The following is a 26724-nucleotide window of genomic DNA, read 5'->3' as shown; positions in this document are numbered from 1 at the left end:
AGGGGGCTGGGGCAATCAAACAAGGCCTTGCAGGAAAATGATGACAGCAGCATGAAAGGAAAGGGAAGAACAGCCAGGGGAGGAGCAAAACGGAAAAATCTACTCATGAAACATGCAATGAAAAGTCAATCTCTGGATTGTCCGACTCTCTCAAGCTGTCATTAACATAAGAAACACAGAAGCAGCTGGAACACAAAATAAACGCATGACTGCCTCTGTCTGTGTGTAACGTTAGTTAGCATGGCCCTGGGTACCTGTGCCCTCACACCTCTTCCTGTCCGTTGGATGCTAAGAAACCCAAATCTGTAAGCCTGCCCTTCCCCCATCCAGGCCTGTGAGGTGTGTGGGCAACGTGCACGCATGAGCTTGTGTCAGCAAAGGGTACCGTGCCAGCTCGAGGCCTGGAGGAAACTGTTTGCAGCCTGTAACCAAGTCTCAGCTGGTACCCTCTCCCCACCACACTGGGCGAGGCACGGCGCCCAAGAACTTGAGACGGGCAGAGAATTTGCTACCAGCTCCCAAGCTAGGAGCAGGGAAGTACAGAGGTGCAGTTGGGCCGTGATGGGGCACAACGCTAGCTCTTAAGCTCAGTCTCATTCCTCATGTCAAGCCCACCCGCACCTTCCCTGCACCATACAAATCATACAGCAAAGGGGAGAGGACCTCAGTCAACAGCTACTGAGTAAATGCCAGGGAAAGTGCAAGGGGACACTGAGTCCCAACTTCTCATTTCCAGGTCAGGCACTGAGAACCAGAGAGGGGAAGCGACTTGGGCGAAGGCTCCCTGGCAGTGAGCGGCAGGACACTTATCAACTTGAGAGTAAAGCTGGGCTCTTTTTAGAAAACCATACCGCCTCCGCTTCTACTGTGTACCATTTTACAGATTGCCTAGTGCCTTTCACATATATTATTTCATGTAAAGAGGGCTCTACAACTAAAGAAGTACCAAAAAGGCTACTAAGAGATTCCAGGAGTCAGGTTTTCCTCAGTGAAGCCCTAGGGCTATCCAAGCTTTGGTGAACTGTGGGTGGGGGAGGGGAAGAGGTGATCCTCGGCCATGAACCTTTTGTACTCAGTGGGGCTTCTCTCACCAGATCACTCTGTACCAGCAGAAGGGCAAATGGATCACGTGAGCTGTTCCCCCGATAGTAAAATAATTGGACCAATAAGAAAAATCTGTACACAATTGAGGCTAATGGAATCCTGAGTAGTCAGCAGCTCTAGGGACCCTGGGATAGCGGCTGAAAGGATAGCTATTTGGGAGCCGGCTTATTTTTCAGTTTGGTGAACATTGTACAATGAAACCAAATGCAGAACAGACCCTGGTGTGAGGCTGAGGTAAGCATGGAGCGTCCTGATATGAGGGCATATGTTCCCACAAGATCACTTTAAACTGCAAATCACTGTCTGCCCAGTGAACTGCCACAGGCCTGAGGCGTTAGAAATAACAGTCACAAAACTAGAGAGCTCACAGCTAAACGGGGCCTCAAAAGGTCCAGGGTGGAGCCTTCGGGCTGGTAAGGAGTGATTATTCACACCTTACAGCTAAAGCACCTCAGAAAGTTATGTATCCTGCCCCAAGTCACACAACTAAAACGGACAGGAGGGGAGAAAGACACAAGCCCCCTGCCTCTCAGTGTGATACTGTATCAGCTTCGGTCACGTGGCCACGGCTCTGTGGTCCACTTAGCCCAGTATGCTGGCTCTGACTGAAGAAACACTAACACAAAGAAACCCTGAGAAGCGTGTGTGCAAGACGGCAATGTGATTTCATCTGTGTGGTGCTTTTTACTTATTCAAAGGCTTTTCACATACGGTTTTTCATTTTCTTTCCCTAATGTGTATGCTGGATGGGTAGGGCAGGTGACAAAATGCTATTATCACTGTTTTACAGATGAGGATGCTGAAAATCGTTAGCCCAGGTGCTACCACCCGCATACAATGAAACACAGGTGCACTCTTTGCTCTCAAGGTATCCAAAGAACACAGGTGTTTTTTCCCCAGTCTGTCTTGTTTTCTGACTTCCTGGTCCCCACTTCCAACCAATTAGCCAGGATTAAGGGCCGAGTAAACCTTGCGATTAATTCCTTAAGGTCCCCACAGGCTGATGGAGAATCTCCTGGACTACAAGGCAAGAGATAGCGCTGACCTCTGCACCCCTGTAATGTCCCCTGGGAACCACTGCTACAGCTGCTCAGCTGGCTGCTTCCCCCACCGTTCCCTCTGCGGGTCCCAGCCCAGTGCCTGGTTAATCTTCCAAAAATGCCAGTCTGATCATTGCACTCTCCTGCTCCAAAATGCTCCTTAGCTCCCAGAGAGTATATATACCAAGGACTTATCTGCCTGACATTGAAGACCCTCCATGATCAGACCCAACTGTAACCTTCTGCTCTTCTAAAATAATAACAGTATCCATAATAACAACAGCTACCACTTACTGGGTACTTATGAACCTAGGAGGCCAAGTGTCTTTTATACTAAGAAGACACTGGTAGCTGCCTCTCAGTATCCACACTGCCTAGAATCTCGGTTTTGTTCCGTGGGTCACGGGCCTGGTCCACACAATGGGTCGTGGTTGGTCTAAGTCAGTGATTCTCAAAGCACAGTCCCAGAACAGCAGCATTATCAACTGCTGGGAACCTGTCAGAAATGCAAATTCTCAGGTCCCACCCCAGACCTACCAAATAGAAACTCTGTGGGTGGGGCACAGCAATCTGTGGCTTAACAAATTCTCTAGGGGACTCTACTGCTCACTCAAGTTGGAAAACCAATGGTGTAAACCAATCCTGACAACGGCGTCCCTATTTCCCACCTTGGGTGTGGCTTTATGACTCAGTTCTGGCTCCTGAGACCAATGTGAAAAGCTGGGGGAGAGGTATTCTGGGAAAGCGTTTATTTTCTTGATAAAAAGGAAGAAAGGTACCCCCCTGACATCCCCTATAATATAAAATTGCAACCTCCACTGTGCCCCAACCTTTACTTTCTACATTCTAACCCAACTTTATTTTTATTTCATACCACTTATGGCCTCTGGACATGTTATATATTTGTTTATTGCCTGTCCCCTCCCATTAAGATGCACCCAAGAGGAAAGAGATTTTGTGTCTTGTTCACAACCATATCCCAATGCTGACAACCGTGTCTGGCAAATTGTGACCCCTTGATACATGTTTATCGAATGAACGAGTGTAGCTGTCTCTGCTACTCCTCCTCTTTCCTGCTTTGAATGAGGAATTGATGGCTGAAGCTATGGCATCCACCTTGAGACTACGAAGCCGGAGCATCTCAGGGAAACCAGCGACAGTGTTAAGCCAGCAAACGCAAACCAGCGACACCCAGCTCTGGGGCCTCTTGCTGGATAAGAAAATGAATCCCTATTTGTTTCAAACACAGTAGTCAGGTTTTCTGCTCCTAATAGTCCCACATATTCCTAACTGACACTTACAGTTACTCACTTAAGCTCTGCAACAACAACCTAATTTATAGGTGAGGCCGCCGAGTCTCATAGTTAGGTAGCTTGCACGTCACATAATCATTACACTCCTTGCTGAAACGCCCTCCTTGCTGCCTACGTCCAATTCATCTTCAGGCCCCCTAGTGTAAACTCCTGCGTTGCATCCCCTGATCACTGCAGCCCACCCACAGCGGCTGTGTGATAAGTTTGTAGAGTCTATATCATCTGTCTAGGAATCAGGTTACTTGTCTTCTTTTTCTAAGCAGGACTATTAAATCCTTGTGGATAGGCATCATATCACATTTTATATGTCTTATGCTCCCCTTCTTCACACACCTGTCGGCAACAATTTCATGCTGAATTGGCTGCCATTAGCTGAGAAACCTTGACGCAGACATTTAACCTCTCTGTTCTCTGGTCTTCTCACCTGAAAGTCAGAGTATCAGCCTGGCAAGTTCCAGATTTGCAAGACAGAATGAACTTTGCTTAGTGTCACAGAGCTCACAGATACCCAGGAGAGCGGTATCTAAGGTTGCCTGTGCTCCTAGAACGAGATAGCACCAATCTGTCCGTCAGCAGTGTCTATGACAAAGAGCCGAGCAGGGTAAAGGACACAAGCATCAAAGTCTGTCTCACCTTCACTCCAGTCTAGACGCTCAAACCAGACGGCCGGCCGGGCCCTGAAGTGGAGGGGTTTGGAAAAAGAAACAATCGGCTCCATGGAGAAAATCACCCTCCAATCTCCTGACACAGACATGGCACATAAGGATCAGCCTGAGATGATGCCTCAGAGACGCAGTAATTTATATTTCTCCAAGAAACGCATAAAAGGCCCTTCCTGCTCTAGGGAAGGAGGAGCCAGTTCCTTGTTTTTAAACAACATTCTGGGGGCTTCTAAGAAAGATGAGCGCTGACAGGGAGGTACAGAGCCAAAGCCACAAGGAAGTTGAGAATGGAGGCGTGGTTGTAAGAAGCACAGATACATGATGGGGAGTGGGGGTCTACTGGTCCTTAGGTGGGGCTGGGCCGAGTGAGCCTCTATTCTGAAGGTAAGTGCTGCCCTCCGCTGGCTTGCCTTCACAACACAGCCTGTCTGGGCAATGGCAGAGGGGCCTCCGGCATCCTCAGACCCTGCCACAGGGCCCTTTCTCCCACAGCCTCACATGCGGGTCTCTGCTTTCTTTTTGTCGGGGTTGACTCTCTTTGATAAGTAGGAAGAGCACCCCCTCCCCGCCATTTTTCCCCCTTAATTGGCAAAGAAAGAAAGGGCTTTCTTTCTTTTATTTTTAACTTACTTTTAAATTTCCTTTCAAATTTTAGAAGGTATAGAAGTCAGAATGGTAGAATTTTTGAGATGAAATCCTAAAACATCATGCAGTCCCCACGAGGTTTTAATCGAGTTTGCTGGGCTTTAACCTCCAGCTGGAAGGGCAGTAGTTTTGCAAACCTGTCCCCACCTCTCTCCTACCTTCCCCCCGAAGCTGAATCTAAGCTGCTGTCACTCACTCTCACACATCCCTGCTCGGCAGCTGTGGGGTGGACAACTCTGCCACCCTGGCCCGTTTGCTGAGTTCTTCACCAGGTGGCTCCTCAGCTGCTTCCAGTTTGCGTTTGGGGGACGCTGCGCCACCGGGTAGTGGTCTTGGGCCTGTAAAGAAGCAGGTTTAAGTGTCACACAGACTGTGCAGAGCCAGCGTGACCCGCAGCTGTGCAGTGGCTGCTCTTCAGGGGGCAGGGAGCCTCTCATCAACGCAATGCCTGCATGCAGCTCCTCAGACCTGTCCCTTCACCTTCCTTTCAGCAGTGACCTTGCCTGGAAATGTCCAAGGAGAGCACGACCAGGCTTGCTGGCAGCAGGGCCAGCTTTTGGGCGCCAAATCCCATGGGCTCCCAGCCAGAGATGACCTGGCCTGTCTGCTGTCCAAGCTCTGAAGGTCAGGCATTCCCCTCTGCAACCCTGGCTGGGCCTCCTGAAGTCGGAGCGAGCAGCACCCCCACTGCAAAGCCAGCCTCCCGGGCAAACTAGAAACCCCGCTGCAGTGCGTGCCGGTCTCACCTGATTGATCCCAGAGCCCACGGGGAGGAGGTTAAGGATGCGGCAAGTCTGTCTACTTCTCCCCTTTCCGGCCACCACCAGGCTGCGCTGCCATTGCCTGCCTGACAACTGCACTCAGCTCCTTTCTAACCTCCCTGTCCTCACTCTTGCCCACACTGGCCCCCCCACACAGCTGGCAGAGCGAGCTTGGTAAAACATGAATCAGATCCTGCCTCGGCCCTGTGACCGCCCGCCAGTGCCTTCTCAGTGCCCTCAGATGACAGCGTCTGAATCCTCGCGCACACTGCGCCTACGTGCTGCTGCTCCTGCTCGCTCGTCCTCATCTCTCTCTTATTCTAGCCCCTGACTCAGGACATGGCAGACACACTGGCCTCCTTTCCTTCGTTTCCTGAATGGGCTAAGCTCGTTCCTGTCTCTGGGGCTGCTCTTGCTTTTCCCTTTGCTGGGAAAGCTCTTCCCACAGTTCTTGGAAAGGCTGGCTCTGCTCACTACTTGGGTCCCTTCTCAGAGAGGCATCCCCTGACTACGCCAATCTAAAATCATCCAAAGTAACCTCCTTTCCCCAGCGCCTCTCTTATCAACTCACTCGATTTTGTTTTCCCAAAAGCATTGTTATCTGAAACGATCTTCACGGTCCCTTTACTATCTTTCTCCAGGTGGAATATAAGCTCCACTGGGGCTTTGTTCTCAGCCTTCAGTGACGAAAGTGGTGGTAGTTCCGCAGTGCCCTTGGGACAGGCACAGGCCATGGCGGGCTAGCTGCTACTCACCTGCACTGCTCACGCTCCCAGCCTGCTGTGAGCTGGGCTCTGCCACTGGGTTGCTGAGGTCTTCCACACAGGAGGGGACAGACGCCAGCAGACCTAGGAGAAAGGCAGGGGAGTGATCAGAATTTACTGTCCCAGGACTGCAGTGAGCTGCAGGGCAGGTGAAAACAAAGTTTGGGGTGTGGGGGGGTGCTGGGCCATGACACTGAGGCTCCGTCTCTTCCCACTGGCCACACCCACTCAGAGAGGCCTGATCCAGCCCAGCCTGCATGTCCTGTGTCATGGGAGGTCACGTCCATGTAACAGCCTAGAAGTTAGCACTCAGTCTCCCTTTGCAAATATCTGGAAGTCCCCGTCGATGCCCCCTGGGCCCCAGGTGCTGCCCTTCCTTTCAGAGAGCTGGGGATGGCAGGGGAGTAGTGGCTTCTTACAGAGTCCCCGGTATCGCGAGAGCTGCTGGTAAATCTGCTTCATTCGCTCAATGTTGAGCCGGCTGGTCTCGGCGTGGTTGACGATGGGCCGTGGGTAGTCCACACCAATGATGCACTTGGCTGCCTTCTGAATTGATTCTGGGGCATTCCAGGGCTCATAGATGTATCGAGAGGGGAACCCTTTCAATTTGGGCAGGTATCTCCTGAAACATACATGCCAGATAACCCATCAGCACACTGGGACCCTCCTTTCAAGGGCTAAGGGTATCCCATCCTAGGAGGAGGTCACCGTGGCCAGAAGCAGCGCCTGGTCGGCACACTCACCTGATGTAGTCGCCACTGGGGTCTGTGCGGCGGCCGAAGCCCACAGGGCAGTAGCAATGGAAGAATTGCTGGAAGAAAGCGCTGCAGGACAGCCACATCCAGCTGCCTGCATTCACGCTGAAATCTGCATCCAGGAGCAGCTCATCAAACACCTAGATGGGGTGGGTGAGACAATCAGCCTACTCGGGACCTACTGCCATGGTTCTCCCCAAGTCACCACATGCCCCGTACAGAAAAGAGCCAAAGCCCATCTGCTGGAAATCCATACCTACGCCCTCTGAGCCCGCAAGGAGGATTTGGAGGGGATCTCCTGGACCCAGGGATCCCACCCCATGCCCCAGCCTACAGGGCGCTGCCTGTGGCCAGGCCTGACAAGAGGGTACAGGCCAGCGTCCCTCTGAGAGAGCACTCACCCGGACCCCGCTCTCCCAGCTGACCCAGAGGTCCCCGCGGGTGAGGAAGCAGGCCACAGCGTGCCGGGCCAGATGGTGGATCCAGCCCTCCTGCCTCAGTTGGGTCATGATGGCGTCAATCCAAGGGAAGCCTGTCTTGCCCTCGGCCCACTTGGCCAGGGCCTCGGGGTTGCGGTCCCAGGGGATCTGGATGCAGATGGGGTTCCCCTCCATGCGGTCAAACCTGGGGTTGTTGGTGGCTGCCGTGTAGAAAAACTCTCGCCACAGGAGTTGCCCAAACAAGGAGAGGGGAGGTGTGCTGTTCCGCTTCACCTGGGGGTGGGAGGAACATGTGCGTATAAACACTCACCCAGCTCCCAGGACCATGTCACTCAGGCCCCTCCCATATAGGACTGTGGAGCTGTGGGCCTGCCATGAACGTGGTGGCTCCAAACCCCCCAGACATGTGAAGGGAGCACCCCTAGGAGGGACACAGTGCGCCTGCAGACTGAAGCCCCAGGCCCTGGCTGTGGCCTGCTCTGAGCAATGAGGGTGCCTGTAGAGAGGTGGGCAGTGGAAAGGGACGTCACTGCTGAACTCTGCGCTGGGGACCGAACTCTGCACTGGGGAGCAAACGCTGGGTCACGATCCTTATCCTCAAGGGTCCTTGTTTGGCTCCACTTTCTAGAATGTCACAGGGATCTTCCCCATCACTACGTATAAAAAATGCTCACTTTAGATTCTGGTTCATAAGTTATACACAACAGCCTGGATCTGGGGCCATGACAAAATTAAGCGATCAGACCTCCAGGCAAATACTGATTTTCCTAAAATCACAAAATTACCCACCAAACTGGCACAGCCTCCCCATGCCACAGAATCCTAATTGGGAAGGACAGGGAAATGTGAAACAATGCAGACACAAGGAAGAGGTGGTGTGTTGCCCTCTCTCCGTCTGGGGGTGGGGCATTACCACAGGGATATCTGCCCGTGGTCCGTATGGCACGGCTCTACATGGCACGGCCCTCCATGCAGCCCTCGGTCATCGCCTCATCAGACATGGGCCACAGCCACTCCTGGACTCCCCGTTCCAATGCTGTGGACACTGCCCCAGAGAGGGCTGCTGTGCTCTTCAGCTGAGGACCAGCTCCAGCCTCGCCCTCCCTGCCCCCACCTGCTGCCCGCAGATCTGTCACCTCTAGGGCACAGCCTGAGGTCAGCTTTTCTGCCCGCCCTGCTCTACTTGATACCCCGGATTTTATGCAGATCAGCAGTTTGGGCTGCTCAGCTCTGCCAGCTCTTGGACGTGGCCTCTTCCCCACCTTCTCTGACTGTACACACACGTAAGTACCTCCAGGACGCACACCCAGTGCCCACCCCCAGGGCCAGAGGGAAGGCCCCTTTCAGGGTGACTCAGTGGCCCAGAAGGCCCAGGTCCACTCGGCGTGCTGCCATCACCGCGGCCTTACTTTTTTATACAGGTCCCACAGGCGGTAGTAGAAGAGGCGGCAGGAGAGGCACCCGAAGCGCAGGTAGGGGCTGAGGCCCGTGGGGCTGGCCAGCAGGGAGTTGGCGTTCATTCGGGGTCTCTCATAGTTGGCAACCCAGGCCTGCAGTGAAAGAGAAGGAGAAGGCGAAGAAAGGAGAGGCCTGGATATCACAGAGAAAACAACTGAGGCACTACTAGGTGGTTAAGGAATTTGCCTAAGGTCGCAGAACAGAAAGCTAAGAAGCCAGGCCCCGAACGCTGCTCATTTCACTCCTTCATGCCGGCAGGATTTTCGGGGGACCCACCATTAGACCGAATAACGAGGCCCATGTTCTTGTCCTGACTCTGCTATTGAACTTGTGGTTTGATGGGGAACAAGTTATTTAGTCCCTCGGCTACTTACCTATTAAATGAGAACAAAATTTCCCACCTCCCGGGGGATTAAACAAAATGACATGAAAGAATTCTGTAAGCACCAAATGATCTGTGATGATACAGGAGAAAAGGAAAAAGGCTTCTACTTTACAGAAAATAAATATCCCTATCTCAGTCCCCGCTCTCATCACAGAGCCCCCGAGGCAGCTGCTGCCTCGTGGCTACCCAGGGACTTCTCGCCATTGTTCACGGTGGCTGCGAAAGGAGGGACTCAGTCCAATACATTCCTGGCGACCCACAAAGGCATTCATTTCTGGGGTCAGTTGTCATATAGTATCATCGGTCTTGTTTTTCCCATCACTTGCCGCTGGCATGGTGCTTTACCGCACAACTCACTGCTACCTTTGTCCTCTCATTTGATCTTAACAATCCTGAGGCACCATTTATCATTATCTCCTTTCAAAAATGACAAAATGACACTCAAAGGATTATGTGACCCTTCTGGGGTTACAGAGACGATAAGAGACACAGCTGGGGGAACTTAGCTTGTGACTCCAGATTCCAGTCTGTGTCCACTACATCTAGTAAGTGCTCTCTTCTCAACTCCGAACACTCTGTCCCTTCATGATGACCAGTTCACAGACTTTACACTCTCCTTAGACCTCCTAGTCCACGCTTCCCCACCACCCTTCGCAGATGACCTTCCTTCCTAATGATAAGGAGACAGAAGCCATCAAATCTACAAAGACACCTGCACCCATCCCTACCCCTACCCCTCCTGTGACCCTGCCCAAGGCCAAGGCCTCCACCTGGCTCTAGAGGCCTCACCTCTTCCTTCTTTTGCACATTCAATGTCTCTCTCTCTCCAGTTTCTACTCCAAGGACACTGGGAAAACGATCTCGTTTCTTTGCAGACTAAACTAAAATAAAGGACCTCCCGTAACCCTGTGGGCCTCTACCCTTGGGTCCTCTTCCTTCCCTTCACGGCCAGCCTGCCCATTTCCCCACCCCACCTCCACTTTCTAGCCCACCCTACTCTGGCTTCCACCTTCATCGCTGCCAACAAGCTGGCTCCCACCACTGTCTGACTTCCGTGCCACTGAGTCCTGCAGGCGTTTTCTGTCCTTGTGTCTCAGGACCTGTGAGCAGCACCTCACCCTGCCGATCACTCCGCTGCCCGTGCCCTCCATGCCATTAGCCTCCGGACCCCACATGCTCCTGGCTGCCTCCCACCTGGCTGGCTGCTCTGGTGTTTCACCAGCTCCAACACCCATCCTGACCCCTAAGTGCACGCATCCCAGGGCTCTGTCCTAGGTCCTCTACTCAACTGTGTCCCTGGGCGAGCTCCTCCAGTCCCGTGGCTCCTACGGCAGTCTCTGCAGATGCGCACCGTCCACGTCTGTGCCCTCGCCCAGACAGCTCACCTGGGGTCCCCATCACTCCATCCAGCTTCCTGTCGGAGTTCTCTCCCTGACTGCCTTTCAGGCACCACGTGTAACAGGCTCTTTTCTTTAAACCACTCTTCCATTGGCATTCCCTGTCTCAGAAAATGCACTGTCATCCACCCAGCAGCCCAAGCCAAAGCCTTTGATTTCCCCCTCTCCAAATCCTGTCAATTCTACTGTCCAAATAGTTTTCAAATCTGTCCCTTTCTTTCCATCCTCTATTGCTACCAGCCTGGTTCAGGCTAAGATCTTATCTAGACTGGCCAACTGTGACAGCCTCCTAACTGACCTCCCAACATCTCGTCTTGTCCCCCTCCAATCTAGTCTCCACACTGGGAGCAGAATGATTATTTAAAATGCCTATCCCAACTTAAGCTTTTTGAGAGTCAAAAATTATATGCAGATTTTCAATTGCACGGGGGTCAGGACTCCATGCCCCCACATTGTTCAAGGGTAAACTGTATACACATATCAAATCATTATGTTGTATACTTTAAACTAATAAATGCTATATGTCAATTATAATATATCTCAATAAAACTGGGAAAAAATTATTGAAACTGGTGACGCGTATAAGGGGGTTCATTATTCTATTCTCTACTTTTGGGTATATTTTAGATTTCCAAATAAAAAGTTTAATATTTTAAAACTAAAAAAGAGATAAACAGAATAAAATGCCTGTCCCTTAGGATAGCATGTGCACTTCCTGTTGTTCTTAGGATAGAGTCCCAAATCTTAGGCACAGCCTCCGAGCACCCCACAGTGTGCGTGGGCCCATCTTTCAGCTTTGTCTCTCATCCCTCTTCTAAGCACCACGCTTGCACTAGCCTTTGCCCACGCAGCTCCCTTGGCCTGGAACGCGATCTTCCTTTCCACTCACCGCCTCTTGGTTAAGTTGGGCTCTTCTTTCGAGTCTCAACCTAAAGGCCACTTTCGCAGCAGGAGAGCCCCCAGGTATTAGGGTATGTGCCTCTAACCGACACGAGGTATATTTGCCTGCTGCATCCATCCTTGCCGACCTCACTTTGAAAAGCTATTTGTTTGAAGTGAAACACAGCTGCAGAAACCACACAGATGTGTGGCTTAAGGAATTATTATTATTCTAAGGCAAACACCTGCACGACCACCACCAAGAATCGGAGCTTTGCTGGCCACCCCTGAGGCCCATCTAAATGCTTAGCCCCGTCACGGTCCCCTCACCCAACTTCTATAATAATCACTTTGCATTTAAAAATGTTTACATTTTTCTATTTTTGCAAAGCCTATTTGGAGGGGAGGGCTTTATCACAGTTATTCCTTGCATTTTTAAGGGTTGTTTTTTTCCCATCCAAATGCGCATCCCCTGGCATCACAATTTAGCCTTGGCCAGTTGAGAAACTTTGATGTTATTTACTTTATTCTACACATTTCCTGTTATTTTTTTCTTTTCCTTTCAGTTTTTCTGCAGAAGAACCCAGGCCATACGACTTGCACTGGTTCCCACAGTGTGGATTTTGCTGATTGCACCCTCACGGTGCAGCTCGACATGTCCCACTGTCCTGGGTATTACCTGCAAGTTGGAGGCTGGAACCAGACTGGGCTGGACTCAGGTTTATCTCTTTGGTAAGACTACAGGGGCAACATAATGCCTGGTTTTCTCTCTTTATGGGGTTAGCAGTCATTAATGCATAATGTGTCATCAGTGGGGGTTGCAAAATATTCTAATTCCGTCATTCCTTTTTCATTTAATAACAGGGATACTATTTTTTTTTTTTAATTTTATTTTTTTTAGGGAGGGCACAGCTCACAGTGGCCCATGCGGGGATCGAACCATCGAACTGGCAACCTTGGTGTTATCAGCACCACTCTCTAACCAACTGAGCTAACCGGCCACCCCTAGGGATACGATTATAGCTTGTCCTCATCTACTACTGGGTAGCCCAGTGGTAAATATCATGCAGTTTGCTTTCCCTTTTTGGTAACAGCACCTAATTTTCTCGTGGTGACCCAGCCTTCCCTAATCTCAGTCCAATGGATAAAGTGGAGCTGAGCCCACCTCCTGACTCTGGGACTGAGCTCCTGATGCAAGTGTGCCAGGGAAAGCTCCCCTTCCCGAGCCTTAGTGACTGAATCAGGAAGTCACATGCCCCAAGCCAGGCCAATGAAAACACTCCTCGGGACATTTTCTGGAGCTTTTGGAAAAGAGGCACACCACTTCCTTCCTCTGGTGCTGCTAAACAGATTGAAAATAAGCTGCTGCTGACCACCTTTGCCACTACTGAAGGAAAGCCTGCCTAGGAGTGAAATAGTACAGAAGAAAGCAGAGCTGAGCGATAGAGAACGTATTCCTGGCAGCAGTATTTGGAAACCTACATCCAGCTGTATCTGAAGGCTGCTCTTTGGACTCTTGCTTGTGTGAGCTAAAACATTCCTTTTTTCAAAAGCCAAGTTGTAAACCAGAACTGATTCATCTAACGCTTTTATTTGTTGCTCCCATAATCCTCTGAACCACTCCTTTCCTAACCCTTAACACATTGTAACTCTTTGTTTCATGACTGTTATCTCCAATAGACTATGGAGACAGACTCCACACCTGTCTTGTTGTGCAGTCTTTCTAGTGACCAGACCACCCTGACACAAGTAGATGCTCACTTCAGGTTTGGACAACTGACGAAGTTAACATAAACCTCCTGAAATCTGGTTGAACTCCTGTCCATCAGGTACCTTTTGTTCTCCCAGATGTGTAGGACTCGGTATTTCCTCTGGCCACCAGAGTCTGAAAGGCCCTGACCACAGGCCCCAGGACAGAAGAGACCCTTCAGGCCTATGTGGAAAAGGAGCGCAAACTTGATGATCTAAGGGGCGTTCCTCTACAAGATGTTTCTGAGGTGATAATAATCCACAGGCCCTAAATTAGTCTTTGCATTCTTAAGTCTTACCCTACTCCTGCCGTCCCATTTGTCCTCTCCACCCTTCTGCCTCCTGGGCTCTGCCTTTGTCTCCAAACTGATCCCAAGATTCTCTGGGTAAAACTCCTGACGGGAACAGAGACAGCTGGTTCCCCAAAGCCCTTGGGCATCAGTTCTCATCCTTTTAAGTCAGCAGATCTTGCTGTCTGCTCTGGCTGATGGCAACAGCCAGATGGGGACATCAGGGCTGCTGGGCCTCAGGGAGGCTGGGCCCACGGCTCCCCCAGGGCCGGGAAGCATTCCTCCCAGCAGGCCTGCCTTCACCTCCTTGTTCCACTGTCCCTTTGTTAGCACCTGCTCATCACCTGGCCAAATGCCTCACCATCTGAGCAGGAATACGAAGAGTTGTGATTTTCGGGACCAAGTCTATAAACTAGCTGCAGGGGATAGGAAACTGGGAGCCGACTATTCTCAGTCAGGAGAACCTTCTGTGCTCCTCTAGTCCCAGGGTGGAGGGGGCCAAGGCCATAGTTGAGGAGTGCCTCTGGGGCCTCTGCCGCTTTCTTTCCCCTTGGGAAGTGGGCCATTTGTTCTTTGCCTCCAAGCAAACGGAAATCAATGCCTTGGAGGGGAGTCAGCAAAAGGTAGGGGGACACAAAAACACAGAACAATTAATCTTATGGACTTTACCGATCAGATAACCTTTTAGTAGGGGCAATATGCCCACAGATGAAAGAAAAGCAATATATAGCATTCCTTTGAGAATCACGTACAACAAGATCTCACTCTAGTACTAACTATGACCTTAGGCAAGTTCAGTGACAGCTCTAAACCTTGATTTCCTAATCTACAAAATGGAGAGCTTAATACCTACTTTGTAGGGCTGTTGAAAAGACTGAAGGAACTAATGCAAGCAGGCACTTAACCCAGATAAGCTCAGCCCAGTGACCAGTATGTGCTAAGCACGCACTAAGCGGTGGCTGCTATTATTGCTGTTCTTGTTACGGCCATCAGGAAGATTTTTCATTTTTCAACCACTCTGAGCTAAGAGGCACCAAGGGACACGAACCTGACCTTATACCCCCCATTGCATGGGTGCCAACATCTGAGCTTCTTTGTCTCAGAAAGGGGCCCCATACCTTCCGTTCCAAGTGCTTATCCAGGCGGGCCAGAGCTTCTGTCTCTCCTCCTTGCCAAACAGCTGGGCCAAGTCCTTCCGTGGGGAAGCCTACAAGAGAAGGAGCACGTCCGGGTTTGAAGGTCAGGCCTTTCCAGCGCTAGCTCGGCAAGTCCTGACACTTGGAGCTTCATGAGAACTGGACCGTGGTGATCTTGGCGCTACTGGGTCTGAGATAATCCTTAACTTCCAGTGTTTTCTAGATTATTCTGGTTCTCTTCCGACTGTGACTTTTCTCCTTTCCCTTTACTTCCCCCCCCCTCCTTGCAGGCAGATAGAACAATCCTGGACTGCTGCTCTCTCTTTCAGTTTAGCCGGCAATAATTGTGACTTTCAGGTGAGAAAGGCTAACTTTGTTCAGATCAAAAAATGGGGGGTGGAGGGAGGAAGGGGAAGCTGACAGAACTCCGCCCTTTCAACAGAAACAATACTAATCATCTTGGTATTGAGAAACCCATTGATGCCAGCACCAGACTGTGCCTATATCACCTGAGAAGGAAAAGTACAAAAATAGAGGCATGAACTAGAAACACAAAATTACATACATGAGTATGGACAGAAAAAAGACCAGAAGGACATACTCCAAAATTCACAATGATTATCTTTGGGTGGTGGGTAATAGTGATTGCTATTTCCATTTTCATTTCTCTGTATTTTCTAAACTGTCTGTTACAACAAGCATTACTCTGGCCAAGAAGAAAAAGCCAGTGAGCTATTTTACAAAAAAGGCGGTGCCAGCATAAGAGGCTTGGGGCCGGAAGTACGCACCCAGCTCCTCTAGGGACGGCACACCATAGGTTTCGTCGTGGTTCTCTTGGATCTCGGCCCTGCAGCTCTCCATCTGCTGGCTGGTCACGGAGCCCAGGGGCTTCTTGGGCAACTCCATGCGGCTGATGATGGCCTGAAAGCGCTTGTAGGTAAGAGGCGGCTTCTGCCCATTTAGCTCGATGATCCTGGGAATTCCAAAGCACACCTAACGTCACTCACAACGCCCTTTGGTTTGGGTCCCTGCTCACACAGAAAACAGCCAGACTCTGAAAGCTTGGAGGGTACCTTTCCTCATCCATACACAGGTCCCTCCCCTAAGTGGAAAGGGGGGGAAGGGAGGCTACATCTCCTTTTTTCCGAGAGGGAAAATGAAGCCTAGAGGGCTAGAGCAGGTGCCTCAGGTAACAGAGCAAGGCAGGGCCAAAGAGGGGCCTCAATTCCAGGTTCCCTGGTGTTGACACGGAGCTGCCTAAAGACAGAGACTGACCAGATCCCTCTCATTGTGAAAAACTCCCACCAGTCTTCTTGGTACTCGGCCTGACTCTCCAAGCCATGGGAATCCCCATGGACCTTTCTCTCTGTCCCTTGAGGAAGTTCTTTGATGAGGGCTGCAAACGTGTTCCTTTGTGGGAAAATCATTCCCTTTTGGTCCCTATTTCCTAGAACAGAGAGGGGGAGAACAGTCTCTCCTCCCTAAATCAGAGACTGGGCCTGGGGTTATTAATAGCAACAACTAATACTTAAATGGCACTTTGCAGTTTCCAAAATATTGTTTCAAGAGCAAGGGAAACATAGCTGCACTCAGGTAAGAAGATATAGGACAGTAAGAGAAGAATTGAGACTGTTTATATAAGGAAGAACTGGGACGGTTTGAAGCCCGATTCCCGGGGCTCCTGTTGGTCACACAGCAGCTTACGCACGACCGTAAGACCGGCTGGCTGGGTGAGTTCATTTCTCAGTTGTCTGTCTCTCTCATTAGAGTTGATGTAAGGTTGGCTCCTGCCCCTGCAGCACCTCCCCCCTCCTCTGGCACGAGGCAGGAGGAGGAGCTCCACACCCAGCATCTCCCCTGGAGAGCTCAGCTCACGTGCAGAGCTGTGTGACCCCGGCTCCTGGCAGCCTGGGGAGAGGGGGGCAGGGAGAAGTGGTGGCTGCTGGCTTGGCAGCAGCAGCAGCAGCAGCAGCAGCAGCAGCAGGAGGGTGACAGCTCTGCCAGGGAAGGGGAGGACAGGGTTTCCTCCTAGACTCTCTGAAAGCAGAGGCCTGTCCCCAAGGAGAGAGGCCACTCTGTCGTTATCGGCTCCTTGCAGGGATCTCTGGAGCCTCCTGAACGACATCTAAATGCATGGCCTGGGAAACCAGAGAGCCAGAGGAGCCCAGGGAACTCTATGAGGTACAGAAACTGAGCCCCTGAGAACAGAGCTCTGCTGAGGGGGTAACCTTTAGGGTCTAATGAGATCAGAGGGCGGCCTTTGAGGAGCAGGACAGAAGTGGGAGTCTGAGGAGCGGGTGGGACGAGCATATCAGGAGCAGACCTATGAAGATCGTGAGTGGGGATCCTCACAGCTTCCATCCTTTGGGCCTAATGAGCCTCTTTGCACCCAAATCGGGTAAAGCACTCTGTGACCTGTTCTACACGTACAGGCCCCAACTCTGGTCCATTCTCCTCTAGCTTCTAGAAGATACCATACACATCTCATGTGCCAGGTGGGTGGCTTTATAGCTAAACCTCCCCAAGTTCTGCTCAGCAGGGGCCCATATCACCAACTCCCAGAATTTGCCACCTGACCCTTGGGACCCACCTCTTACCTGTCCAGGTCATAGAGAGTATGAGAGTTCTCGGTCACCACCTCCACACCAGCCTCCTTGGCCATCTTCATGATGGCGGCATCCCGTTCTTTCCCAAAAGGCTCAGAGTCATATTCAAAGGTCAAGCGGGTCACCCCCCATTCCTGTGGGGAGAGAATCTGTTACGCTAAACACTGTTTAGGCACTCAGCTCCTTCCTGAGAAGGAACAAAGCAAGTCTAGAAATCAGTCAGAATGGGCTACAGAACAAACTAGGGACAATGATTTGAACCGGAAAGCAAACAACCTGAGGTTCACAAGGTTTGAGGAGAGCAGGCCTTTGAGGTGAGGCCAACAGCAAGGTAACATGGGAGCCCAAGTGTAGTGGTCTCTCTGTGGAGTCAGGAGAGAGGTGGAGAGAGCCCTGTGTACTTGCTGTGACCTTGAGGTAGGAGAATGCATCAGGAGGCTATAAATACAATGCTCTCAGGAAGCCCCGAGTCCCTGCAAGAGGCGCTGATTCACTGGTGGAGACAGTGAGGGACAGGATCGCCACCTCCCTCCTGCTCGGCGAGCCTTTCCCAGAACTCCTCACGGCCCTGTAAACTTCTGGCCTAGTTTTCCTGGCAGGCTTGTGCTATAAGAAGTGTCCTAATGGTTTCCACAGCAACACTCCTGAGGCCAGTAGCAAACAGAGCTAATCGGCTCCAGCTCTCAGAGAGCTGGGGAAGGAGGAGCAATCCTTAGTCCAGAGGTCAGAGAAATCTAACCAGACGGGTCTCATGTTTAAAAAGAAGGGAATTCTTTTCCAAGTCATTAGTCATTTCTAACAGAAATTTCTAGATTTCCGAGCAATGTTAGAAGAAAGCTGGCCCAGAGAAAGGTTGTGTAGATAACCCACAGATAGCTCTAGAGCATGCAACTAGCCAGAAGAGAACCACATTCCAACCAAAGTCTCTGGTCATGGTCCCTTAAAACTCTGAACCCCGTGGGGCAAATGTCCTGGTCATTGGCAGGCTGGTCTAGGCCTGACTCAGCCCTGCTTGGAGCCGTGGGCCCTGAGCAGAGCTGCTTTTCCCTCGTCTAAGGACAATAGCGCTAAATGTTTATGGAGCCCTTACTATGAGCCACGTACCAGGCTTAGAGGTTCATATAGATTACACTGGTAAACACGCATAACCCTGCGAATAATAATCAAAATGCTAGTGGATGACGCCTTCTCCAAGAAGCCTTCCTTGACCTTTTCCTTCAGTAGGACTTTCCTGCACCTGGCCCTTTTCCCATCACAGCACATGGCGATGAAGTTGCCCATTACTTGCCTGTTTCCCCCATTTGTGTGTGAACTCTCAGAGCTGAAACCATGCTGTCTCATTCATAATTACCCTAGTACCTAGTATGGGGCCTAGGACATAGCAGAAACTCAGTGAATACGCACTGACTGACTGACTGAATCCTAGACCACTTCCGAGCTTTATGACCATGGGCAAGTCATTGTTTCCTCATCTGCAGAGCAGCGACAGCAGCACCTACCTCGTAGGGCTGCTGTGAGAAGTACGTGAATTAATGTATGTAAGCCACTTGCTTAGAACAGAGCCTGATTCAGAGTCAGCCCTCAGTGAATCCTGGCTATTACCAGCACTGTGTGCTTTGTACGTGTGCGTACGTGTGGGGGGTTCAGAGAGGTGAAGTGAATGATGAAGTGTTCACTAAGCTGCTTGCCTTGATGCGAGACCTTTCCTCCTGTCTTTCCCCCAGAAAGAGGAGGGAAGGAAGCTGGGTGGAGGGAGAGGGGCATGCAAACAATCGTGCGTGCTGCTGAGAAGAGACTGTCCTAGAGCCTCTGTCCCTGAGTACGTCTGCCTCTGCTTGGGCCTTAAAACGTACTTTATAAAGGGGTGGGGGGAAAAGTGGGCTGCTACCTGATAGAGTGAACAGGTCTATGTGGTACTGACATGAAGATTTAATCAATCCTTTACCCCAGGGAAAGCAGGGAAGCTCCCTCTGAAAGGCTGACTTTTTTCCCAATAAGCAAAGAGAGACAGGAAACACCCTTTGCTGAACAGGAAACCTCACCCTCAAACTCCTGGCATAGGAAGAGCCCTAATAAATCCTGCTTGCTTGAGCCAAGGAAACATCTAAGGAAACCAGTGGCATTCGGGGTGGAATAATTTGCCATATCCCAGGTCTGGACTGAGCTGGGAACTTTCCAACAAGACACTGGTTTTGCAGAATTTTTTCCTTAACACAGTTTCCATTCTGTTGGCAAGCTGACAGGCTGCGCTTGCTCCCAACTTCTCCAGCAGCAGCCGTCAGTCTAGCCCTGACTTGTTTCTACTTCTTTGGTCAGAGAATCATCTCATTCAGTCTGAGGGGAAATGCTGGGGAGCAAACTCTCACTGTCTTCTCTCAGACTCTGCACACTTACCTTGAATAGCCTCGGGAACACTTCAGCTGGCTGTCCCCGGACTACAAACAGGCGGGAGTTCAGTTTCCTTAAACTCGTGTCCAAATCTTCCAGAGACTGAAGCAGGAACCTGCAGAGCCCACAGGCCTTGTTAGTGATCACGTCATAAAGAGTCACCCTCTTTCCTAACAAAGCAGGGAGAAGCTGGCCCGCTGGTTATGCCAAACAAGAAGCATGATTAGCACGAGGACTGGAGAGGCCTGGGGTCTAGTCTAGGCGTGATACCTGTGGTAGGGGAGCAGCTGAAATACTGGTTTTGCCACTTACTAGCTGCGTGACTTTAGGCAGTTACTTAACCTCTTTAGCTTTTTTTTCTAATCTATACTGTGGAGCTCATGTTAATACCTATCTCATAGAATAGCTAAGAAATGAAAATCAAGGAATACGTGAGAAACATTTAGTACAGTGCCTGGCATAAAGAAAACCTGGGTTCAATAGGAGCTGCTTATACTCTGGTTATTTCTCTGTGATCAGAAGCAAGTCACTTATTCCTTCCGAGTCTCAGGCATTGTATGTAAATATCCACCCATCACAAGGTTGCTGTGAGAATCAAGAGAGAACAGACCTTTGAGAAAGCCGTCTGAAAAACAAGTGGGGTCATGTGGTGTGGAAGCCTGAGGTCCTATTAGCAGAGGAACGAGACTGCAGTAGCCCTGGAAAGTCCCCCTACGCGGGTCCAGCAGACCTTTCTGCAGTCATGTGTTGTGCGTGTATATGTCTACTGCCACAGCCCCACAGCCTGGGCCGGGTCCCCACTTCCCAGGGCTTCGTTTGGCAGGTGGCTCACTCTCCAGGCCTGTCCAGGGCTCTGGCCACCAGCTTCTCATCCCAAGAGGGAGAAGGGCTTAGAAGGTACTTTTCTATAGGACGTTCTTACACGCTTTTGGGGGTGGGGGTACTGGTGGGGTGGGGGGACTCCAGATACTTAAGAGATCTAGCCTGAGAAAGGGAACAGAAGTAACATTTGCTGAGTGCCTTCAGTGGTTTTAAAATTTTTTTTATACGACCACAAAAATTTATTAGCTGTTCAGCTAAGCAAAATCACCTTTCTGAGAAATTCCATCAATACATTTTATGATATATTTTATTTATATTTGTTTATTTATTTTTAAACTTTTATTTATTTTCAGTGTGTTTTTCCAGGCCCCATCAGCTCCAAGTCAAGTAGTTGTTTCAGTCTAGTTGTGGAGGGCGCAGCTCACAGTGGCCCATGTGGGGATCGAACAGGCAACCTTGTTGTTAAGAGCACCGCACTCTAATCAACTGAGCTAAAGGGCCACCCCTATATTTATTTTTCAATGAAACGAATTTAACATTTTAAACAGATAACTATTAATGTAGTTCAAAGATCAAGTTACAAAAGGGTACAAAGTCTCTTACCCTGTGTCCTCAGGAATTTAATTCCCCTCCCCAGAGGTGACCAATGTTACCAGTTATTATATATGCTTTGCATTTAAGTGTTTTCTTCTTAATTCTCTCAATACATGATGAAAGCAAAAGTTATCCTCATTTTATAGGTGAGGAAAATGAGACACAGCTAGAGGATAATTAATTTGCCTAAGGTCACAGTTATTAAGTGACAAAGCTGGGCTAGGAACCTAGGTCGGTCAGCATCTGTTTTCTTCTCGGTCCCCATTCAGTGGCACACCAAACACTGCTCTGGGGCTGAGATTCTGCAGGGCTTCCTGGGTTTGAGTCCCTTTTTCTGGCAAACACAAACCTGACTGCAGGTAATCCACTGACATTCTGATCTTTTTCCTCAGGAACTAAGCGCTGACAGGTCAGCCTCCTGCTGTCTACCTTTTAGCGTCTCCTACCCATCTCTGTCAACAGCTTTTATTTCGAGCACAGTGACACCCCGCGCCTCCTGGGCGGCACATCACATTCCCTGACTGCTGGAGGCTTGCAGAAGCCGCGCCTGCTCGCAGGCTGCCAACTAGCAGCGCCCCAGCTGCTGCCGCCTCTGACGTCCACAAGACACGCCCACTGCGGCGACCGCCACAGACCCACATTCCAGCCTGAGCTGGGTCCTGGGCTCAGCCCAAAGCATCATGCTAGCGAAAGAACACGCAGACTCTCCAAGGGGTTGCGACGGGAAACGGACGGCTGGATGCTGCTTTATGCAACCCAAAAGCTCCGCCTCTGTGAATTTCTGTTTTTGAAAAACTCATACCCCCGGAAAAGGAAAGCTGAGAGGTGGGTGACACATGTGTGCAGGTCTCCTCCCAAACCTGTGCTCCTCTCAGGAAGAAAATAAAACCCGTGTAAATAACCTCATGCCACCCAAGACCTGGGCCCTGCCCGGCAGATTGCCTAGAGATAACTGGTGACTTAAACGACAGCCCCAGCACAGAGGGTCCTCTATCTGCGGCTCCCAGGAATGTCCTTGCCATGCACGTTGGGGGCTCTTCCCCACAGTCCACCAGGCTGCATAGGACTTCGATCTGAAGCTGTAAGTAAGGCTGACATGCATAGGAAAACTAGCCTAAGAACTTTACTTCTAGACCTCATTTACTGAAAGGAAGGATTCCTCGCAGCATCGCTGAAGTACAGGTAACCCCAGGAGAGCCCTGTTCTTTAACAAGAGCTGTCTATAGCTGAGGCGGAGAGCAAAAGGCCCAACTCTCACTCAGCAACCAAATGATAATAACGATAATAATAGCAACAACAAACATTGAATGAACATTTACAACGAATGTTCTACTTGTTTAAACTATTCTACTTGTTTTATATACAGTAGCTCATTTAATTCTAGAACAGCCCTATGAAGTAGATACTATTATTATTCCCATTTTCCAGATGAGGAAACTGAGGCACTGAGAGGTTAAATAATTTGCCCAACATCATACATTTAATAAGTGGCCAGAATTCAAACCCAGGCAGTGTGGGTCAGCGTCTGCATTCTTAAAACTTGGCTCCACCACCTCAGGCAGTGACCAGGACTCACTGCCTGAGCACCGAGGATGTGCTCCCGGGACTCAGGGAGCACCACACACCCAAAGGCCAACACTTTTGCTCCCTGATCCTTGCTCTTCTGAGGATCAACAGCTGTCACTCACCCAGAAACCTGTTTAATTGCAGAATCTCAGGCTCCATTCCAGATCTCCAGAAGACTGCATTTTAGCAAGGTCCCCTGGTGACTCTTTTACACATTAAAGTTTCAGAAGCGCTATTCTAGAAAACTGAACTTGACTTCTATCGTCTGTTTACAAGTTGCCTTTCTTTGCTTCTAATTTATTTCAATTAAACATTCTCTCTTTTAAGATCCTGATTTCTGTCTCCTCTTTGGCATTCTAGGAATGCTGTTACTTCTAACTTCCCTCCTGAGCCAAACCCTCCAGAGCCCCTCCAGGAAGGGAGGTCCCAGGAGGGCCTTCACAGGAGGCAGCAAGCCCCAGCCCCCAGGCAGCCAGAGAAAGAGAAGCCACTGCTGTGGCAACACCTTTGAGGTCTGCCAGGTTACAGCTTTACAAAACACCAAAGGAACAAGAAGCGGTGCTGCTACTGAACAAATGCTCACTGGGGCAGGTGTGCGCAGAACCTTGGGCCTTTTGCGCTCCCTTAGAGCCCTCCTCTCTACCAGGCCAGTTTCTCTTTACTCCATTGAGGGGGGACTCTGAAGAAAACTGGCCTGAGCATTGGAAGTGGCAGTGTTGGGGCTGGCAGCTCACCCTTGGCAGCTCCAAGCTGAGCTCACATGGCCAAAATTCAGAGCACACGGTCCAACGTGAGCGGTGAAAGCTCACCTTTTGGATCAGACAACACGTTGCAACTGAATGATATTATGTAAGTAACCTGGAGCCAGGAGCAGACACACTGGAGAAAACCAAATTGGGATTTCCAGAAATACAGAAAGGACTTTGTAATTCGGGACGCCATAGCGTTAGCCCTTTAGAATTAGATAGGCAGGCCCTTTGGTTAAGACAAAGACAAGCAGGAAAGCCTTCTCTAGAGATGGCGGATTCTGTGTAGAGGAATATTTTGTTTATTTGCTGTTAAGGAGGAGGAGGGAGGGTGGTAACGAATTCTTTTTTGGGTCCAGATCACCCTTGACCAAGTTCTCTGCTTCAAACCAAGGTTATCTAACTATGATGATGATGTCACAGGCTGGCCCAGACTGGCTATGTAGCACGTTAATAGAAATTAATTTCTCCTCAGTAAGACAGCTTATTAAGCGCCCATGCAAAAGGATAACCCAAACGCACAATCCATAGCAGGGACGGATCTCGAAGTATCACTCAGATAAAAATAAATTCTTTCCAAATTTCAAAGAGAAAGATGAAGATGAAGGTTTTCATCCCTTTTGAGAAAAATGGAAACATTTCCTCAGAAGCAGAACAGTGAAATGACATGCTTGGGGACCACTGTGACCAGCGCAGAGAAAACCAAATTTCCCTGCCCGGAGACTGATGCTCAGCTCCCTTCGTGCTGAGTTCCAGGGAAGAACCACCCACGTCACCAGTCTAACGGTGTTAGCTCCCAGCACTGGGAAGAAAGACACACTTGTTCTCACCAAGCATCCTGGCCGTTCACCTCATTTATTAATCCTGAGTGATATGGGCTGATATTTTATTTCTACCAACTCTCTCTGTCCCAGAAGCTCCTGGATGCAGGCGCAGCACAGAGCCAGGGAGAAAATGATTTAAATAAAGGGTGTGATGAATTGTTGCTCACACCTACCTAAGTTGCAGTAAGGAGAGCAAGGTAATGAAAAACTGCAAGGGCCTATTTTGAGAACCCATTTTGAAATCTAGAAACTGTTCACACACACACCCACGCACCTTTTTTTTTTTCCTCACTGCAGTACCTCTTTCCAGATACAGCATATTTGGGGAAGGTGGGGCCGGGGAAAATTCTGGCAAAGGGCTTAGCCAACTAGCGCTTGACAAAAAAAAAGGTCCTGAGGCTCATATTGCTCCAATTAGCTAATAAACTTCTCCCTACCACCAAGGCAAGGCGTATGCTAGCCCTTCTCCTATGCTAATAAATATACATATTCCATGGCTGCCTCTCTGTCCTCTTTTACTCTTAGAATGTGCCATTCGTGGTTATTTTCATCTGATTCATCTGTGAAAAACGCTGTGTGGGAGTCAGTGTAGGAAACGCAGGAGAATAATAGAGATCACAGATTTTGCTTCCCCCACCTCTTGCAGCCGGCCCAGGGCCCACCCTTCCTAGGGAGGCTTCTCAGAGGCCGGTAGCTGGAGTATCTGCAAAGCTAGGATGTTATGCTGCAGCACAATTCTCCCAGACCACTCCCACATCCAGAAACAGCCACCAGGAGATTACACAGATTGTAGTTATGCAGAAGAACTGCTGGCTCCATCACTCCCAACCCTCAAGGGCATGCATAAAACACGCTGCAGCTCTGCCCTGGATCTGATCATGGGAGCACAGAGTAAGGTGGGGGTGGTAGGAGTGTATCTTTTTCCAGCCCCAGGAGCAGTTATCCTATTCCATCTGTTTTGTATTATTTCACTTGTTTCTTCTGAAAACCCAAACTAATTAGACTTCCTGTGAATGCACTGCAACATATCTCCCAAATTGTTGGCTTCTCAGGCTTTGCAGCACATGAGAGCTTTAAAAACCCTAATGCCCCCGCCATAAGCCAGAACAATTAAATCAGACTTGGGGGAGGAGAGAGTCCAGGAATCTTTGAAAGATCCTTCAGTGATTCCCAGGTGTAGCAAGATTGAAAACCTCTGCTCTAGTCCGTCCCCCTATTTTATTTATTTCATGACACTTAGTTCTACTAAACTATGGTTGTTTACTTGTCTTACTCCACTAAAATGTAGGCTCCGGGAGCTCTGGACTATGTTCCTAGCAGCACCTAGAACAGTGCCTGGTAGATATGAGGCACTCATTAAGTAATTGCTCAGTTAATATCTGCATGCCTACACAGCCTCTGATTTCAGGATTTGACTTGGGCAGCAGCTGCCACATTCCTTTTCTCCTTCACTCGCTGGAAGGCACAATCACAAAAGGGTGACCCATAAAAATCCATCAACACCTTGTTCCTAGCAAATCTGAGTTTAATCAACAATGGTTTTTGTTGCTGATTTTTAATCTCCACTATCACAAGGCGTAGGCAGTCCTATGCAATGTCCCCCGTCACCCAGTAAAAGAAGAAACTCCTTCGTGACAATGTAACAGGCAATAGCCCTATTCTATTGACTCTGCTCTGATTGGCACACTGCCATAAGGAGAGGGGCGACGTCTGAGGCTTGCTTTAATGACCATGCTAGGGATGGTCATTTGAGGATGTTTGTCAGACCCAAGCTCTTGTCTATGGAAAGTGGAGCAGAGGCAGAGCAATAGAGCAGCCTGAAAAATGTGTGGGCAGGCTCTCCACAGGACTATCTTTAGTCATTCCCTCTATATAAATGGGGCAGGAGGGGACATTTGATAGACCCACTGTGAGAAGCACTCACTCTCCTGGAAGGGAACACACTGGAGAGAAAAGAGAGTTGTGCTGAGAGCCACTGTCTCCTGGGAATAACCCTGCCCATGGGTTTGACAAGGCCACAAGCAAACATCCCCCAGAACAATGCAAACAAACCAAATGACAGCTGAGGGGCATTTTAAAGAGATGGGTACACAATGTCTCACAAATCCTTGGTTCTGAACACTGGTTACAGAGAAAATACATCAACCACCTATCTGTTAATCCTTTCCCATGGCCCTGCAGACTCCAGCTCCTGAGAGTCACCAAACAGGAGCCCCTGATATCACAACTTTACTGCTCCCTAATCTTACCACAAAAGTTGATAAATATCTAATCTATAGTGGCTCAACTGACCTTTAAAATCATTCTCACGAAAAGAGGTAGAAGAAAGTGACACTTTGTTTGGTTCCTTTTTTCTTTTCTTTTCTAGCAAACGCATAGCTGCTGAGGGAATTCTCCAAA

The 26724-nt window shown here is 49.8% G+C and overlaps 1 protein-coding gene across 1 annotated transcript in view; it reads right to left on the bottom strand.

Moving 5' to 3' along the window:
• The window catches only part of CRY2 (cryptochrome circadian regulator 2), a 32409-nt gene that overhangs the window by 4647 nt on the left and 1038 nt on the right, over nt 1-26724 (bottom strand). Inside the window, exons 2-11 of the mRNA XM_019746397.3 lie at nt 19779-19887; nt 17376-17518; nt 15567-15751; nt 14761-14849; nt 8894-9034; nt 7446-7757; nt 7033-7184; nt 6709-6911; nt 6281-6373; nt 4961-5102 (exon numbers count right to left, since the gene is read on the bottom strand). Coding sequence (XP_019601956.1) covers nt 4963-5102; nt 6281-6373; nt 6709-6911; nt 7033-7184; nt 7446-7757; nt 8894-9034; nt 14761-14849; nt 15567-15751; nt 17376-17518; nt 19779-19887 — 1567 coding nt within the window. The 3' untranslated portion in view covers nt 4961-4962. The remainder of the gene's footprint in view (nt 1-4960; nt 5103-6280; nt 6374-6708; nt 6912-7032; nt 7185-7445; nt 7758-8893; nt 9035-14760; nt 14850-15566; nt 15752-17375; nt 17519-19778; nt 19888-26724) is intronic.

This window comes from Rhinolophus sinicus, chromosome 14 (assembly GCF_057876585.1).
Source record: "Rhinolophus sinicus isolate RSI-liver-muscle chromosome 14, RSI-T2T, whole genome shotgun sequence".
In the NCBI taxonomy this organism is placed as follows: domain Eukaryota; kingdom Metazoa; phylum Chordata; class Mammalia; order Chiroptera; family Rhinolophidae; genus Rhinolophus; species Rhinolophus sinicus.
This window is presented reverse-complemented; position numbering and strand designations above follow the sequence as displayed.